This window comes from Cataglyphis hispanica, chromosome 4 (assembly GCF_021464435.1).
Source record: "Cataglyphis hispanica isolate Lineage 1 chromosome 4, ULB_Chis1_1.0, whole genome shotgun sequence".
Classification (NCBI taxonomy): domain Eukaryota; kingdom Metazoa; phylum Arthropoda; class Insecta; order Hymenoptera; family Formicidae; genus Cataglyphis; species Cataglyphis hispanica.
The window spans coordinates 2,060,385-2,075,542 of NC_065957.1; the positions used below are offsets into that span (position 1 = coordinate 2,060,385).

Sequence of the window (15,158 nt, forward strand, 5' to 3'; positions counted from 1 at the left end):
ACATTCCTTAATTTAATTTAATTAAACGAGAATTGTTTTAAACAAATTATGTGATAAATTTAATATTTTTTTTTCTTGGCATAAATTTCTAAAGAATTTACCTATAAAAATATCTTTTTGTAGAAAATAAATTTTTGTATAAATTTATAAAGCTTTATAGAAAAAAATAGATTAGCAACAATATAATAGTAAGTCGTTGAAATAATAAGCAATAGTCTTTTTTAAAAATCGTAGAATTATATATTTAATAATATATATTTAATAATATTTAATAGAGCAATAATAATAACAATAATCACTTATTACGATACATGTATACTGATATACACATCGTACTGTGATCTAGTTTCAGAATAATATGTTCCAATGATTATATCTTGCAACAATTATTTTTGTACTTTGATGTAGATTATCGCTGAGTGAAATTGCTCGCTCAGTGAAAAGTGAATTTGATTTGTATGCGCATTGAAAGATTTGTGCTAAGTTTATCTCATTGATCGAGTTGCGGACAGTGAGATATGATATCGCAAATAATTGTAAACAAATATTCAAAAGATCGTCGCATGATATTCTAGTTCCGACTCCGCTTCGGTATCGGACAAACTAAGCGAAACGCCAGTTCTTCGTCTTAAACGATTATCCTCAGGGCTCTGAAATAAGTTATAAAACATATTTCTAATTATAAATTATCGTGAAGGAATATTTGTTAAATTTTTACTATCATGTTGTGTATATGAAATAAAGATAAATATCTTTTTAATAAAAATCAATTTCATACTATATTCAAATATTAGGTGGGAAACAGAAAACGAACGTTATAACTAGATAAGTTGTGATTCTTCATAAAAAAATTTAAAAAAATTGTGTATATATATAGCAGACAAAATCTTTTATTATATTTTAGTAATTGGCAAAATATGATAAAGATTATAGTCTTTATGTTGCTGAAAGAGCAACATCTCTTTAGTATTTGAATTCCATTTACATGCAAAATTTATTTCCTCCTTGATTGTACTCTGTTTTTATCCCAGATTGTATGTGTAACCAAAAAAAAAATTTATTGATTTTTTAATTTATATTAATGTATAATATGATTTTAAGAACTTTTTTAGTAGTAAAGATATACATATATATAGGAAAAATATGACTTATGTAATAAATTATATCTTTTTATGATCCAATTTTTCTGATTATAATAATACATTTTATAAATGATTAATATACAGAAAGTATATATATAATGAGAATGATGAAAATTAAAACTTACTTGGTCTAAAATACCGGCAGTAGGTTCGGACGCATATCCGACTTCCTGTGCATCCTCTTCCAAGTCTGCCTCATATTCTTCCAGTTCATCCGAATCCGTATCTATGTCGAAATACCGACTTACACGCGAAACTTTACACACCATCTGTGCGAGATCGGTGAAAGTGTACGAAGGGCAAGATTGTTGATTAGCTGCTTGGCACTTTGCTCGCATAGCTCTCGCATTCTCTCGATCTGCATTGAATCGAGGCAGAACTCCAGCTTTTGATTGACCTTCGAAATACGTTTTCCCTGGAAAACACGATTCATCTTTATAGATGGATGCAGTAAACATACAAATATTTCGCTATTTGTTTAAAAAATATTCCATTACGATATATATGTAAGCTATAAATTTTCATTTTAGCATCGTATTTTTTACAAATTGAAAACTTGATTTTAATACAAATATAAATATACAAAATTTTATACCGTGTTGGTATCCCACGTCCCTGATCTCGTCGAAATTTGCGAATTGGAGGGTCTTGTACTTGTCGATCGGCGGCCTGATGTACTCGCAATAATCCGAGTTCTTCACCTCTTCCAGCTGGCGCACGCAACTTACATACGCCAGTCTGGATTGGATATCCGGTAAATTTGGTACTTTCACGGGCGTAGCGAATGGATTCCATCGTTTCCACAGTAACCACCAGCCGGACAACGAGTCCCCGTAATTCGTCAGATCAGTGTCATCCTGTGAGCCGACATCGATGGCCAGAATGTGATGTGCTCCTTGCCGCAACATTTCGTCAGCTTAAACGAAAATGTGGGGATCGCATAAATCGAGAACGTTAACATTAATCCGCTGTTAGAGTTTAAGCTTTCATATTGTAAAGATTTAATTTGTATAAGAATATAATAGAGTTTGTATCATAATGATACATTATTTCATTTATCTCGAAATTACATTTTTTTTTTATTTTATATATGTTTTATATTTTTAGATTCATAGAGACATGTATACATACATTTTTTTTTGCATCATGCTATATGTTTTTATATTGTGATGAGAGCTACATTGAGAGATGATACAATCAGGATTAACGTGAATAGATAGAATGAATACCTGGCACGTTATTAACATAGCATCCATCGACCAAAAGATGCCCATCAAGGGGATCACAAATCGGAGGAAAGACTCCCGCGACAGTCATACTGCCGCGAATATATCTCCATAGTAAACCTGAACCGACTTGACTATTCAGAATTTTGTAAATGCAACTTTTTATCAACGGGAGTGAGCTTAATACGTGATTTTATTTTATTTTTTTTTTTTTACTAATATCCGTAAATAGATTTTCAACGACATGTCAAATTAAATATGAAAGTCCCACTAAAATTAGACAATCAACGTGATTAAATTTAAAAAAAGTAAAAAAACTAGTAATTTGTTGCAAAGAAGTACACTCAATGTAATTGATAAATTGCCGAATTATATAAATTTGTGATAATAATGTAAAATATATACAAATTTATATAAATTTATCAAAAAATTTATCAAAAAAATATATATATGTATATAAAAATTTCCAATTAGATATCTTCTTTTACACAAGTTTCATACTATAATATTTATTTTGACATTTACTGATACATTATATTGTTATAATTTTGTTTCCGGTTAATTCCTGATTGCATTGATATGTGCAAAACACATAGTGTTCAATGCGATCTGAGTTACCTGGAAGGTTATTGACGTACCCGCCGTCGAGCAGGAGATGGCCGTCAACAGGATCACACATGGGTGGCATATAACCAGACAATGACATCGAGGCCCGAATGTACCGCCACAGCGATCCTAAACACGACGAATCATTCTCTTTAAAATTCTGTGTTTACTCGTATATTAGAGTTACTCGTATTATTTAGAGTACTTCCTGTATTCTTAAATTACGATTTAATCATTATTAAACTTTCTCGCTGTATATATATTATAATTGGGATCATGTAATCCATGGAAAGATTAATTTCGCTAAGTAGAATTTATCAACTCAGGTTGTCACTACTGATGAATTTAATTAAAAACAATTTTAATAAAAATATATTTAAGGTAAACATTTATATTTTGTTCAAATATCAGATATTCATTCAAATGCTTTATTTACATTGAATATTCTTTTTTTTGTATTAAAAAAAATTGATAATTATATATTATAATATATTTTGAAAACAAATTTTTAGATAAAGAATATTTGCTGGATTGTGAGCAATTTTGAATCTCCTCGATACCATAATCTAGCAGTAAGTATACAGGAAGCGTATGTATGATATATCAATTTGCAACTTATATTCGAGTAAAAACAAAAATATGCCTTGTTTGGTTTTCTCTTTAAAAAAACGGCTTTAAACGGAGAGTACGTCAAGTTTTTTTTTTTTTTTTTCCGGAAAGCTCACTCCCGTTTGTTAAAGATTTTACTATTATGATCTATGCTAATGTACATATTTAAAAAACGCTTAAAATTCATCATGCAACAACAAATTTACGGTGAATCAAGAAAAAATAATTTTTTGGATATTTTTACTTTTGATTCAAGTATTCGAAATTAATTGTTAAGGTAAATAGTTTTGAACACTTTATTTTATCTATAAATTATGTTTGTGTATAAATTAAGACACAATATTTACATCTTTATATTTTGATTCACCCTAGATATTCTACAAGTACATATTTTTAACGATGTCAAAGCTTTTAGTTATATATCTAGTCAATTTTACATTTAACATCTATACAATAACAACCTTAAAATCATTAAGAAAATTATTATACATATAACTTTTGCATTGGTAAATCATAGATATAGAAAATTAATAGAGAGAAAGAATTAAATAAAACTGAAAGCTTTGTCAATGTCTAAGAAATGCAAGATAATTAATTCATACAGACCGTGTCTATGCGTGCGCATACAGGAATCCGTGATGTCGGTGGTTATAGTGAAATACGGAAGCCACAAGTCCTCTATGTATGTGTCGCCAAAAGTTTGCTGTATAGTCTTATTAAAATCTTTACCGGAGAACATCGAAGTCATCGGGTAAGTCAAATCCAAAATTTGCCGCCACCATTGCGTCATTTTCTGCCGACGGATAAAAATACATAACATTTTATATACAAAAACATTTCTCAATCTCGAGGATAGTTACAGGATTTTAAAGTAATTATATTAAAAGAAAAAGAAATATAAATATAATTTTTTTTCTATATAAAATCTGAATGAATTTCAGGATTTAGGAGACAAATGAAGAAGATAATAATTTAGGAGATAAATGAAATAATTTTATAAATTTGTATATCTTATTTTAAAAATGTGTATAATAAGAGAAACTGTAGCAGAGGAGACGATAGAAATCGTGGAAAAAAGTCCTCTGTCTCACCGTAGACCATTCCCTGGCCTTTTGCGTGGTAGTAGTGATATTCTTCTCCATGCACCAAAGAGCGCCCATAAAGGCGCCAATACTAACTCCGCCGACCATGTCTATGGGTATACCCGCCTCAATAATGGCTTTGAGCATACCTACGTGGGCAGCGCCCCTCGCACCGCCTCCACCAAGTACAAGACCTACTGAGGTGCCAGTCAGCCATCGCGCTAATCTGCTGAAATCGCTATGTACATTTGGTTCGGACATAAGGACTTTGGAGTACAACTCGTTCTATAAGAGAAGCAGAAAGATACTAATTAAATATAAGTGAATGTGATTTAGGCAGATTTCCTGATCTGATAATTATCGCTTACAATTCTGTACTGCGATCTCCTAGTAAACATCCGTTTCGGACATTGGATGTGGTGGTGACTGGACACCCATGATCTCATGTTTAACCATTGAACAGTATTTGTGGGTCGCTGACCATTCTGCTCCTTGTGCAACAGCACCAACTCCTTCTGCGTTCGCATAACTAATCGCTCTACCTCGCGTTCTGTTCGACCAATCGACGGTGGTCGATCGCCCAGACCCACGATGAGAATGCAATCGGCTTGCCTCACACATCGTTGAGTCCACAACGTGTAACTCGAATCGCATTGATACAAAGAAATTCTATGTTGATCTTCCTGTTGCGCAAGCCAGGAAGTCAGCCGGTACTCATTCGCAGGTTCCATGATGGTCGTTCCTAAAGTCTACGTAGAAAAAGAAAACAAATAAACGATATATGTTGCTGTATCATTAATAATGAAAATTGTTTAAATTAATATCTAATCTCTTTTTATATTAAAGAAAATGAGCACGAATTATTATAATCAAGTACCAAATAAAAAAAATTAAATTATGTTGGATATATAATAAAAATAAGAATATATATTTTTTTATATATTAAATTTTATATATATTAGAGTGAATAATATTTGAATAATCAAATTATATAACTAGATAATACATAGATGAATGTGATACAATACCTTTCTTACGACATCTGATGTTAGACGAAGACAAGATCCAATGGCACATAAAGAATGATACAATTCATAAGTGAAAGCAGTTAATGGTACATCATCCGACACGGGCACTATAGCAACAGTTGAGAAATTTACTTGTGCGGGCCTGGCATCGACTGTTGCTGCGGCTCGCCTATAATCAAAATTATCTTTAATTAAAAAACATTAATTAACATTAATAATATTTGAAATAATGAAATTGACTTTAATATATTATCATATTATGATATTTACTGAGTGTCATTGTTATTTTTCGTATGCGCCTGCTGCCAAGTGCCGAGTATGCGATGACCGAGAAGATTTATTAATCTCGTGACAACGATTGGATATCTCAATTTAATCACATTGAATAAACCTTCCGGCAACTTCGCTAATTCGGAATCCCTGACTGCCATAACCGTTGTCGACCTCGGAGTTTGCGTAACCATCTCTACAATCCCTACCAAATCGCCCTTTCCATATTCTGCTACTGGTTCTTTCTTGCCGTTTTTGTAAGTAATTACCGATCGCACTCGTCCACTCAACACTATGAATGTCGAATCCGATTCATCCCCTTGTCTATAAACGGCCCTTCCGCTTTCAAGAAATAACCAGTCGAGAGCAAAATCCACCTATTCAAAAAATAATAGCTTGTTTGTTAAAAATATTCGTTTTCTTATAAAAATTTCTTATTTATTTTAGATATTCATACCTGTCTCACAAACGGGCTTAATCTGCGAACAACGGTATGTGCTACGTGCATCACAACTGTAGGTTGATCTCGCATAATGGCAAAGAATGTTAATTTGCTAAGTAGTGCGATACGGCTAGGATGCTTCGCTCTGATCGTGTAAAAGGATGGTTCGCCGGTCAATACCGCTAAACCACCGACGATTTCACCCTGATGAGCGCTAAACATGTGTACTTCTTGACTCGCATCCCGGCCTTCCGATACCCGTTGGCTTACTATCAGTAAGCCCGAAAGTACATATACAAGTGCGACGTCCTATAAGGTGATTAAATTAGAAGACACTATATGATATATAATGTATAAAAAAAAATTCTTTTTTTACACATAATTTATATATAAACAAAAATAGAAAATATGTACAAAATGGCAAACCTTGTGAGATTCTTCTTTCATTAGATAAGTACCAACTGGCACTTCTCTAATCTGAACTTTATCTTTGAGCACCGTCTCATCCTCTAGGCCGAGTTCACGAACAAACGCGTCAGTGGCTATCTGCACGAGATGTGTTTCATCTAGTTGTTGTTGCTGTTGTTGCGCTCCCTCACTGGACTGGCGCTTTTTTCCAAGATAAGTACTTCCAGAATGAGAAGCTTCCGTATGTGATGCGTGCGGTTGAGATGCTATCGATGAAGATGGATTTGGCCAGTGAGAGTCACATTCTGCCATATCTGCCGAACTCTGATTTAGTTGCGAGTTTAAACTCTGATTCTTCCAGTCAGCATTATTTTTTGTTCTGCCATGAAATAGTGATAAGTAATTAACAACAAAATATTATTCTATATAATAAAAAATTATTTTAATAAAATTCGCTTAATCTACTTAATATCGATAAAAAGAAAATAGGATATATTATTTTAATAGTTTCTCACCGACGATTTCCGAGTATGGGAATAGGCTGAGAACTACTATTTGTACTACTATTGGGCTCGTCGCGATGAGAAAGATCGGTATCGTGCGTTTCCGATGTGCCGACTGGAAGTACACCAGGTATACTTTCATTTTGCGAGGCGAAATTCTCTCTGGTTCTTGATCGTACTGGCGAACCGGAGAATGGACTTTGTTTCTTCTTGTGTGATCCCTGATTGACTAATTCCGCAGAGAGACCGAGATATTGATGCAACGCGGTAAAAGTAACTCTCTGCAGGCGTACCATAATGACCTGGATAACTCGAACAAAGGCGTCAGGATAATCTTGAAATACCTGCAATAAAATTAATAGTCACATATAATATTTGATTTATAATCTCATAAAAATAAAGAAAATAAGATCAAATATATTATAAATCAAAAATATATAATATAAAAAATGTATATATGTATATACATCACATAACTTACTTGTTGGAATGCGCACATTGGTAACTTTACTACAATAGAATCTTCCATAGCTCTTGCAGATACTGTTTTGTATGTACTTGTATGCCCGGTAAGTACATCGGTAAAACTAAGAAGACTGGTAACAGACTCTCCTGTTTTCACTAGTTTTAATGATATTTGAGAGCCATCGGATCCAGTAATATATACATTAACTAAACCTTGTTGGACTATAAATAAATTCTCGTCGGGATCTCCAATTTTGAACAATGTACTGCCAGCAGGTAAATTCATGATTTCTGTGTGTTTGCACAACTTCAGAAACACAGGTTTTTCAAAATGGCCAAAGACTCTAATACTTTGCAGCATATATAGAGCATCTGGTGGCACTCTCTCACCAGGTCCTAAATCTTCTTCCAAATACTCAGCAGGTGGTTCCAATACCTTAGAATCAAACGAGTTATTAAATAAAATTGCTAATTATTAATTATACATTATACGAAACATACTTTGAGCTGTTGCGGGGCGGTTTCCTTCTTAAGTTGTAATAATCGACGAGCAAATCTCATGACCGCTCTTCTTTTCTTTCCTTGTCCAGTAGCATGTACTTGGCCACCAATGGACTTCACTTTGCGCAACATTTTCCTGCCATAAAAGAGAACCTTGTCTCTCTTCCTGAATCTTGGCTTTCCAGTGCCTACTCCAACAAACTCCTTTACCTCTGGTAGAAATTCCTTGTTCTTCCATTTGCGTAGCACAAAGATTGATACAATTAAGAAAATAAGAAGCAGAATTGTGGCAATGATAAAGATTGTCCTTGATGTCTGATATTCTTCTATGAATCTTCCAATCCATCTTGAAAATATATATGACCCCAGACTCTCGTTGAACTTATTAAATAACTCTACTACCTGCATTCAATATATTTTATCATTAGTGCATATCACATATGATAATGCTTATATTAAAACAATAATATTTAGTAATATTAAACAAAAATATCAATGATATTCATATATATCAAAACAATAATATTTAATATTCATTTTCATAAGTGTATAATATAATATATTAAATTTATAGTTTTCTGTACATATGTCAATTTTTTGAATAAGCAAAACAAAAATTATCAACTGAGAATGCTATTAATTTTTCATTGTGCAATTATTTATTTCTTTTAAGATAATTACTATTCTTATCAAAACTAGATTATTATGATTTGTTTCATAAAAATAAAATTATCCAAAGTAAGATGAATCTTAAGAATATGACTAACAATTCTCTGATTAACATTTTGTTTGCTCATAAAATACTATATCACACTGATACATTTCTTTTGAAATTTTTGCATTTTAATATAAGTCTCTTTAATGCACAAAAAAAAAATTATTATGAAATATATACTGTCTTTAGAATTTACAAACTTGACACTTGACACCTTGTTTTCTTGCTATACGTTTTCAAAATATGTTTGCAATTGAAATTCTTGAGATTAATGTAGATGCAACTGTGTAAATAGCATGCCACTTCGACGATTATATCTCAATTGACAGAAATTTTATTTCAATAAAAAAGATCTCAAGAGAGAAAGAGACTGTAAATACAACCTCCATAGTGGGCACTTCATGTCCCCCACTTCGCCGAAAAATGTATTTGGAGATAGAATCACTGAGACCATATGTTAACGTGAAATATGCGTAATAATTAAGCAAATTGAGGTAAAGATGAATGATCTATCTATTCTCCCGAGTCCACATTCCGACGACCTTTGATACTTCGTTCGAGTTACCCAACGCCATATTGTTTGCGACCGCAAAATCGATTATTTAAAATCATTTATGTGCTACGAACGCGCGTTGACAATTAAAGTATAAGTATACATGCATACTTTAAAAATTTCAGCAATTTGCGCAAATGTTTAATTTTCTACTCGATTATAAACTTCAAGTTTGAATTTTCTGCTCTTCATTGTTTGATACTCTTTAAAAAATGAACGATTTTATTGAAAAAATTTTTGTAAAAAATAAAAAATTTGAAACTTTTAAAAGCATTAACTTTTCTTGTAGATTTAGACAAATTTTTAAGAAAGTATATTCGAATTTGTTTGCACATATGACCTCTTATATAATCTCAATTTAAGAATTCTGAGTAATCTAGATGTTATAATTAATTATTGACTCTCCCTAAAACAGCCAGTACACGTGATTATGATACAACACAAAACATTCTCATCTCACATATCAATTATCGTTACATAAATAACAAATATTCTATTGCTAGTAATATTTTTAATTATTTTCTAAACATTTCAAAGTAAACTCAAAAATCCTGATTTAAATTTCGCGCGCGGCGGCGTCTCCCTCAGTCGCGCACGCGCGTATCGTCAGATGGGCGCGTTGTTCCCGGCGCGGCCGACAGGGCGCGCCACGCAAGAATTCCGGGCGGTTTTTCGGCGACCGCGATCGCGGACGTCGCGGTCAGTCAGTCCCTGGCGGCGGTGCGGCGGTAGTGGTGGCAACGGAAGCGGAGAGGCAGGTAGTAGTCGGTGGTGATTACGAGAGAGATCGAGCGGCGACATGTTGAAGCTGCCCGTGTGATATCGTGCGCGTGGCGGGCGATCTCTACATCGTGCGCGTTTTCTTTTTTTTCCCTTGCTCCCCCGTAACCTCCCCCCCCCTCCCCCCGCCCGCGGGTGCCTGTGGATACGATCACGGATACGGCAGTGGTGTGCATTGGATAGTGATCGAAGGCGAAGCGCTACGCTACATGTGAAGTGTCGCCGAGGAACATCATTATTCGCCGTCGTCGCGCCCGCTGGTTTACCCCGGCCCAGCAAACATGAGCTGGGGCACGGAGCTCTGGGTGAGTAGTATCTCGCTTTTGCTCCCACCCTCCCTCTCTCTCTCTCTCTCTCTCTCTCTCTTTTTCTTTCTCTCTCTCTCCCTCCGCGGTATGTTTGTCCTTGTCGCTCCTCTTTTCTTCGCGGCGCGGCAGTCTCCCCCTCCCCGCTCCCCTCCTCCCCGCCGCGCCGCGGGCGCTCGGTTCGACCCGACCTCGCGATCCTCGCAATTCCACCATACATTCGTCCTCGGGGCGCATTTATTCCGAAAATGCATACGCGTGATAAGCGCATCATCTATACATATATATATGTCGCGTTATTCAGCGCTAAAACATACTCTCGGCTCGTTCATTCGTCTCGTCTGCCATTCCCCAGTGTTTACAGCGAGAGGATATCATCTCCCCGACGTCTCACTGACGAGAAGAAACGATGCATTGTGTGCTCGCGAAACGATGCATTGTGTGCTCGCGAAACGATTTCGCGAATATATCGTATATCGTAATCCACCGGAATCCGTCTACGCGATTGACGATACTCAGGTAGCCAGATCGTACGTGACGTTTCTCGAAAGGCGCATACCTACCTACCTCGAAACGCCGATGGCCGCTCGTCCCATTCATTCTTTCTCGCAAAATTCTTTCCTGCGTTTCCCTCGTCACGCGTAAACAAAGTTGTCGCGCACTTCTTCCCTCCGTTTTCGGTTCCGAAACGTGCTTCTACATCGTATTGGAAGACAATAATTTTTACAAGATGACGATATATTGCTTGACGTGACTTTATAGTCGAAGTCTTCCCTCCTTGAGAGAAAGATTAGGCAGGAAACGTTCGTGACGAATTTCGTTGTTAAATGTCTCGACAATTGAGTCTAAATATTGAATTTAAAATTCATTTAGAAGATTTTTTTCTTTACGTTTCATTGCTATTAATCTTACTCTATAAAAAGTTGATACATTAGCTGTAAATAATGTTAAAATATTCAGGACACGAATGTTCATTATCGGAAAAACGTTCTTATCTCATTCAAAGTGAATACAACTTCTTTCAAACGAACAGTATATATATGTGTGTGTGTGTGTGTGTATGCGTGGAACGTGATTCATTTGTATTGTAATTGTATCCTTGAAGTCGTGAATAGTAATCGCGCGATAAAAGACACGTAAAAAATCAAACTCGAAGTTATCATATTTAAATTTCGCTTTTTTGTCTCTTATTTATCTAAATGAGACTTTATACTAGTAATTGATCGTCATGAAGACAAAGAGAAAGAGAAAGGGAAGAAGAGAGAGAGAGAGAGAGAGAGATCGCTTTGACAAATTTTAGCATATTTGAACACGAAGTAAGATGTCATCATATCTGTATTTATTAAGGAAATCTCCTTATCGTTATCTTCTTGTTTACGTGATGATCATCTCGAGAGTTGAGAAAATTACGGAAGTTCTTTATATGTATATCAGCTGCGTGTGATTATTAAACTCAACTGGTTATAGATAGCTAATAGCTAGAAATGTTCCCTTCGAGCACTTACTACCCTCTCTTGTGTACATCGTTCATCTATTCATTTATCTATTATATCTATCGACTTCTTCATTTTTCGCCTTAAGCAAACTCATAATTTTACGACTGTACACAATCGTGATTTTTTTTTTTACGATAAATGCCAGTCCTCTGTCATGTATTCTCTTCTCTTACATTAAACTATTTATTGAACCACCCTCCTACATTAAACTATTTATTGAATGCTTTATCTATATATCTTCATCTCTATTTATCAAAAGTCGCCTTAAGCAAACTCACTGTAATCTCACGACCACAACTGCAGTTTCTTTTAGAAAGATGGAATCTTTTTGTCATATATCTTTTTGTTCTTTTTCCTTTTCAAAGAATCTCTTGCATCTCTTGTTCTGTAATTTTTTTTTTTTTCATCTTCAGCGAATATTCCATTTAAATAATTGTCGAGCTCTTCGACATGTCTTTTTATATGAAATAATTTAGATAAAAAAACAAATATCACCATTAAAAATTGTATAAGAGAGAGAGATTTTGAATATATAAATGTATAGAATTTTATTTTTTATATTTTGCTATTCACAAAATTACAACTACCCTCTCTTTCTTCTCTCTCTCTCTTTCTCTCTTTCTCTACGTCATAAGGTTTAATAAAAAATACTTGCCAAGCGAACTTATCTCCTTATTTGTGATTGTGAATTAGAATTTTTCTGTCGCGCGTATTTCTTTCGTGATATACTTTTTGGAAAAATATCTTTTTCTCTCTCTCTTTCACGAGAGAGAAAGGATCAACTGCACGCCGATGCCACCGCTGTCATCGTCGTCGTCGTGTTTTCGCCAACGACATGTAACCACGATATCCCCGAAAACCAGTTCGTGTTCGTCAGGAGTTTTGCCTTTTCGGTTGCTAGCCGCAGGCGAGTGTCCCCCCGCGGTTTCTCCTGTCCCCCGCCCGCGCGTTTCTTCTGACCCCCTCTCCCCCTCCCCCTCCCATTCTCGTTTCCTTCTCGCGCAACATCGTCTTTCCTTCCATGCACCTTGCTCGTGGAGAGGAGCATGTGTTCTTTTGCTTCTACTCTCGTGAAATCTCCGACGACCACGGCGATAATATATCGACTTTATGATTGACTCGCATCTTTGAAAGAGACATTTTTATTTGGAGAAAAGATTGATAATTAACGTCGGGATATATCCTGTATCGTTGTATAAATTTTCAGCGTTAGTCTCGTCTTTTTTTTTTTTAAGAATACAGAAATATCACTCTTGCGAGAAATATGAGAATGAAAATACAAACATGGAAACGCTGTACGAAAATAACAAAGTGGCAAACCATGTGATTGCCAAGTATCTTTTTATATGTGTTATATTAATAAGTATCGATAAAAATGCTATTTCGATGCAACATATCTCTATGGTGGAATCATCAAGATGAAGGAATTCGTTTAGCGCAAAACAGATCGCGCGCGCGTTAATCTTATCGTCAGAAAAATTCTTACGCGTATGCACATAAAATAGATTCACTGTTTGCTCGCCAATAATGTTCCTCCTTATTCCCCTCCGGCCTCTCTATTAATAATTCATTCGCGCATTCCGCACGCCATCATTTTCGTTACTCATCCCCGTTATGTGTACTCGATATACCCGATCATCTGCTGAACTCATCGGTTGAAAAATCATAGAGTATATTATATTCGAATTGTTCCTCACAATTTATTTATCAATCTTTTGTTTATAGAAAATACATCTACCTCAATCGAAAATATCAGAAATTTTCGAAATAATATTATTGATATTTTGTTTATGTTTCTACTATTTAAATAATTTAAATTAAAATTTTTCCAAGGCAAAATTCTTTTCTTATGCATCAATTATTATCAATTTTCATCAACTATATGAATTATTTCCATAAGAAGAAAGATATGTATATATTTGAAAAAATATTAAATTTTATAATATTAATTATATTTCCGATATTGACATTTGTATTATAATTATTTTGTAATTATAAGAGATACAATTCGGGAAAGAGATAATTGAAGGAAAATTGTTTTGCAACAATTTTATTTTATATTTCAATCGTTATTCATTTGTTAATTATTGCGATTTTTACGTGACAAGTAATTAATTTTCTTTCTTTTTAACATAGATAATAATACATGTTTACAATTATGACTAATTATATTTTCTATGATCTATTTAATTTTATATATTTAGAGATGTATAAAATAAAATTAAAAATATTTTTTTATCAAAGTAATAAAATTTGTAATAATATATATATATATATATATATATATATATATATATATATATATTTACACATTTATACATTTTGCATGTGTAATAACATTTCTGTCAGCCGTTTCTCTTTGTTCTCCTTTAAAGGAGATATTCTCTTTTTCTCCGCAAAGATACGGCGAGGCACGCCCGTCTTGTAGTATATATATGCTCACGAGTAGCTCTGACGGTTAAAACACAGACGCGTCTTGTATCGTGATTTGCGAGAAAGTGTACGGACACGTCAGTGACTCGTGATACGCGCGACATATCTTAAGTCTCGATCAATTTTAATAGCTGATAACGGAAATTACGCCGTACGCTGGTGTCGAACTCGATCGAATCGATCACGATAGAAATCTGATGTAGTACTTAAATTTATTAGAGCAGTCATTGTGTCACTTGTGCATCCGAAAATGCTCTATCGTCAGTATCGAGATATATGTACACCTACTGATACCACCTGATACTTTTCAATAATTTACAGATAAGAGATAAGTGTAAAATTTTGGGTAAAATTTTTGTGGCGCCGAGTTTCGATCGATATGCAAAGGATATGCTCGCTTTTTTTTTTTATTGTGTACTTTCTTCGAAAATTTTCAAAGATAATTTACAGTCAAATCATACACGAAAAACGAACGTTTCTCCGAACTATCGATCATTCGGTTCACCTCGTAACCATACGGCCAACACTGACCCTGACGAATTAATTCGGTCCCCCAATACGCATCGTAGGATCGATAGAATGCGAAGACGGCAC

General features: G+C 34.4%; 2 protein-coding genes across 7 annotated transcripts in view; one reads left to right on the plus strand and one right to left on the minus strand.

The window, feature by feature from the left end:
* Window positions 1-215: 215 nt before the first annotated feature.
* Window positions 216-9,586, minus strand: LOC126848737 (neuropathy target esterase sws). 2 transcript variants are annotated; one of them, XM_050589858.1, is made up of 15 exons: window positions 9,381-9,586; window positions 8,283-8,684; window positions 7,798-8,217; window positions 7,329-7,660; window positions 6,832-7,192; window positions 6,421-6,714; window positions 5,964-6,340; window positions 5,694-5,862; window positions 5,034-5,414; window positions 4,675-4,950; window positions 4,190-4,376; window positions 2,372-2,488; window positions 1,738-2,058; window positions 1,268-1,557; window positions 216-650 (listed from the first exon to the last, which is right to left on the minus strand). In XM_050589858.1, the coding sequence occupies exons 1-15, from the start codon at window positions 9,384-9,386 to the stop codon at window positions 549-551; spliced, it is 4,035 nt and encodes a 1,344-aa protein (XP_050445815.1). In that variant the 5' UTR covers window positions 9,387-9,586; the 3' UTR covers window positions 216-548. The 2 variants fall into 2 exon arrangements, with proteins under 2 accessions (XP_050445815.1, XP_050445814.1); XM_050589857.1 differs by lacking the exon at window positions 2,372-2,488 and adding an exon at window positions 2,987-3,103 and having other exon boundaries at window positions 9,381-9,585.
* A 685-nt stretch (window positions 9,587-10,271) lies between these two features.
* LOC126848610 (formin-binding protein 1-like) overlaps window positions 10,272-15,158 on the plus strand; it is a 34,500-nt gene continuing 29,613 nt past the window's right edge. For all 5 annotated transcript variants that reach the window (XM_050589614.1, XM_050589616.1, XM_050589615.1 and 2 more), the window contains exon 1: window positions 10,272-10,635. In XM_050589614.1, coding sequence (XP_050445571.1) covers window positions 10,612-10,635 — 24 coding nt within the window. In that variant the 5' untranslated portion in view covers window positions 10,272-10,611. The remainder of the gene's footprint in view (window positions 10,636-15,158) is intronic.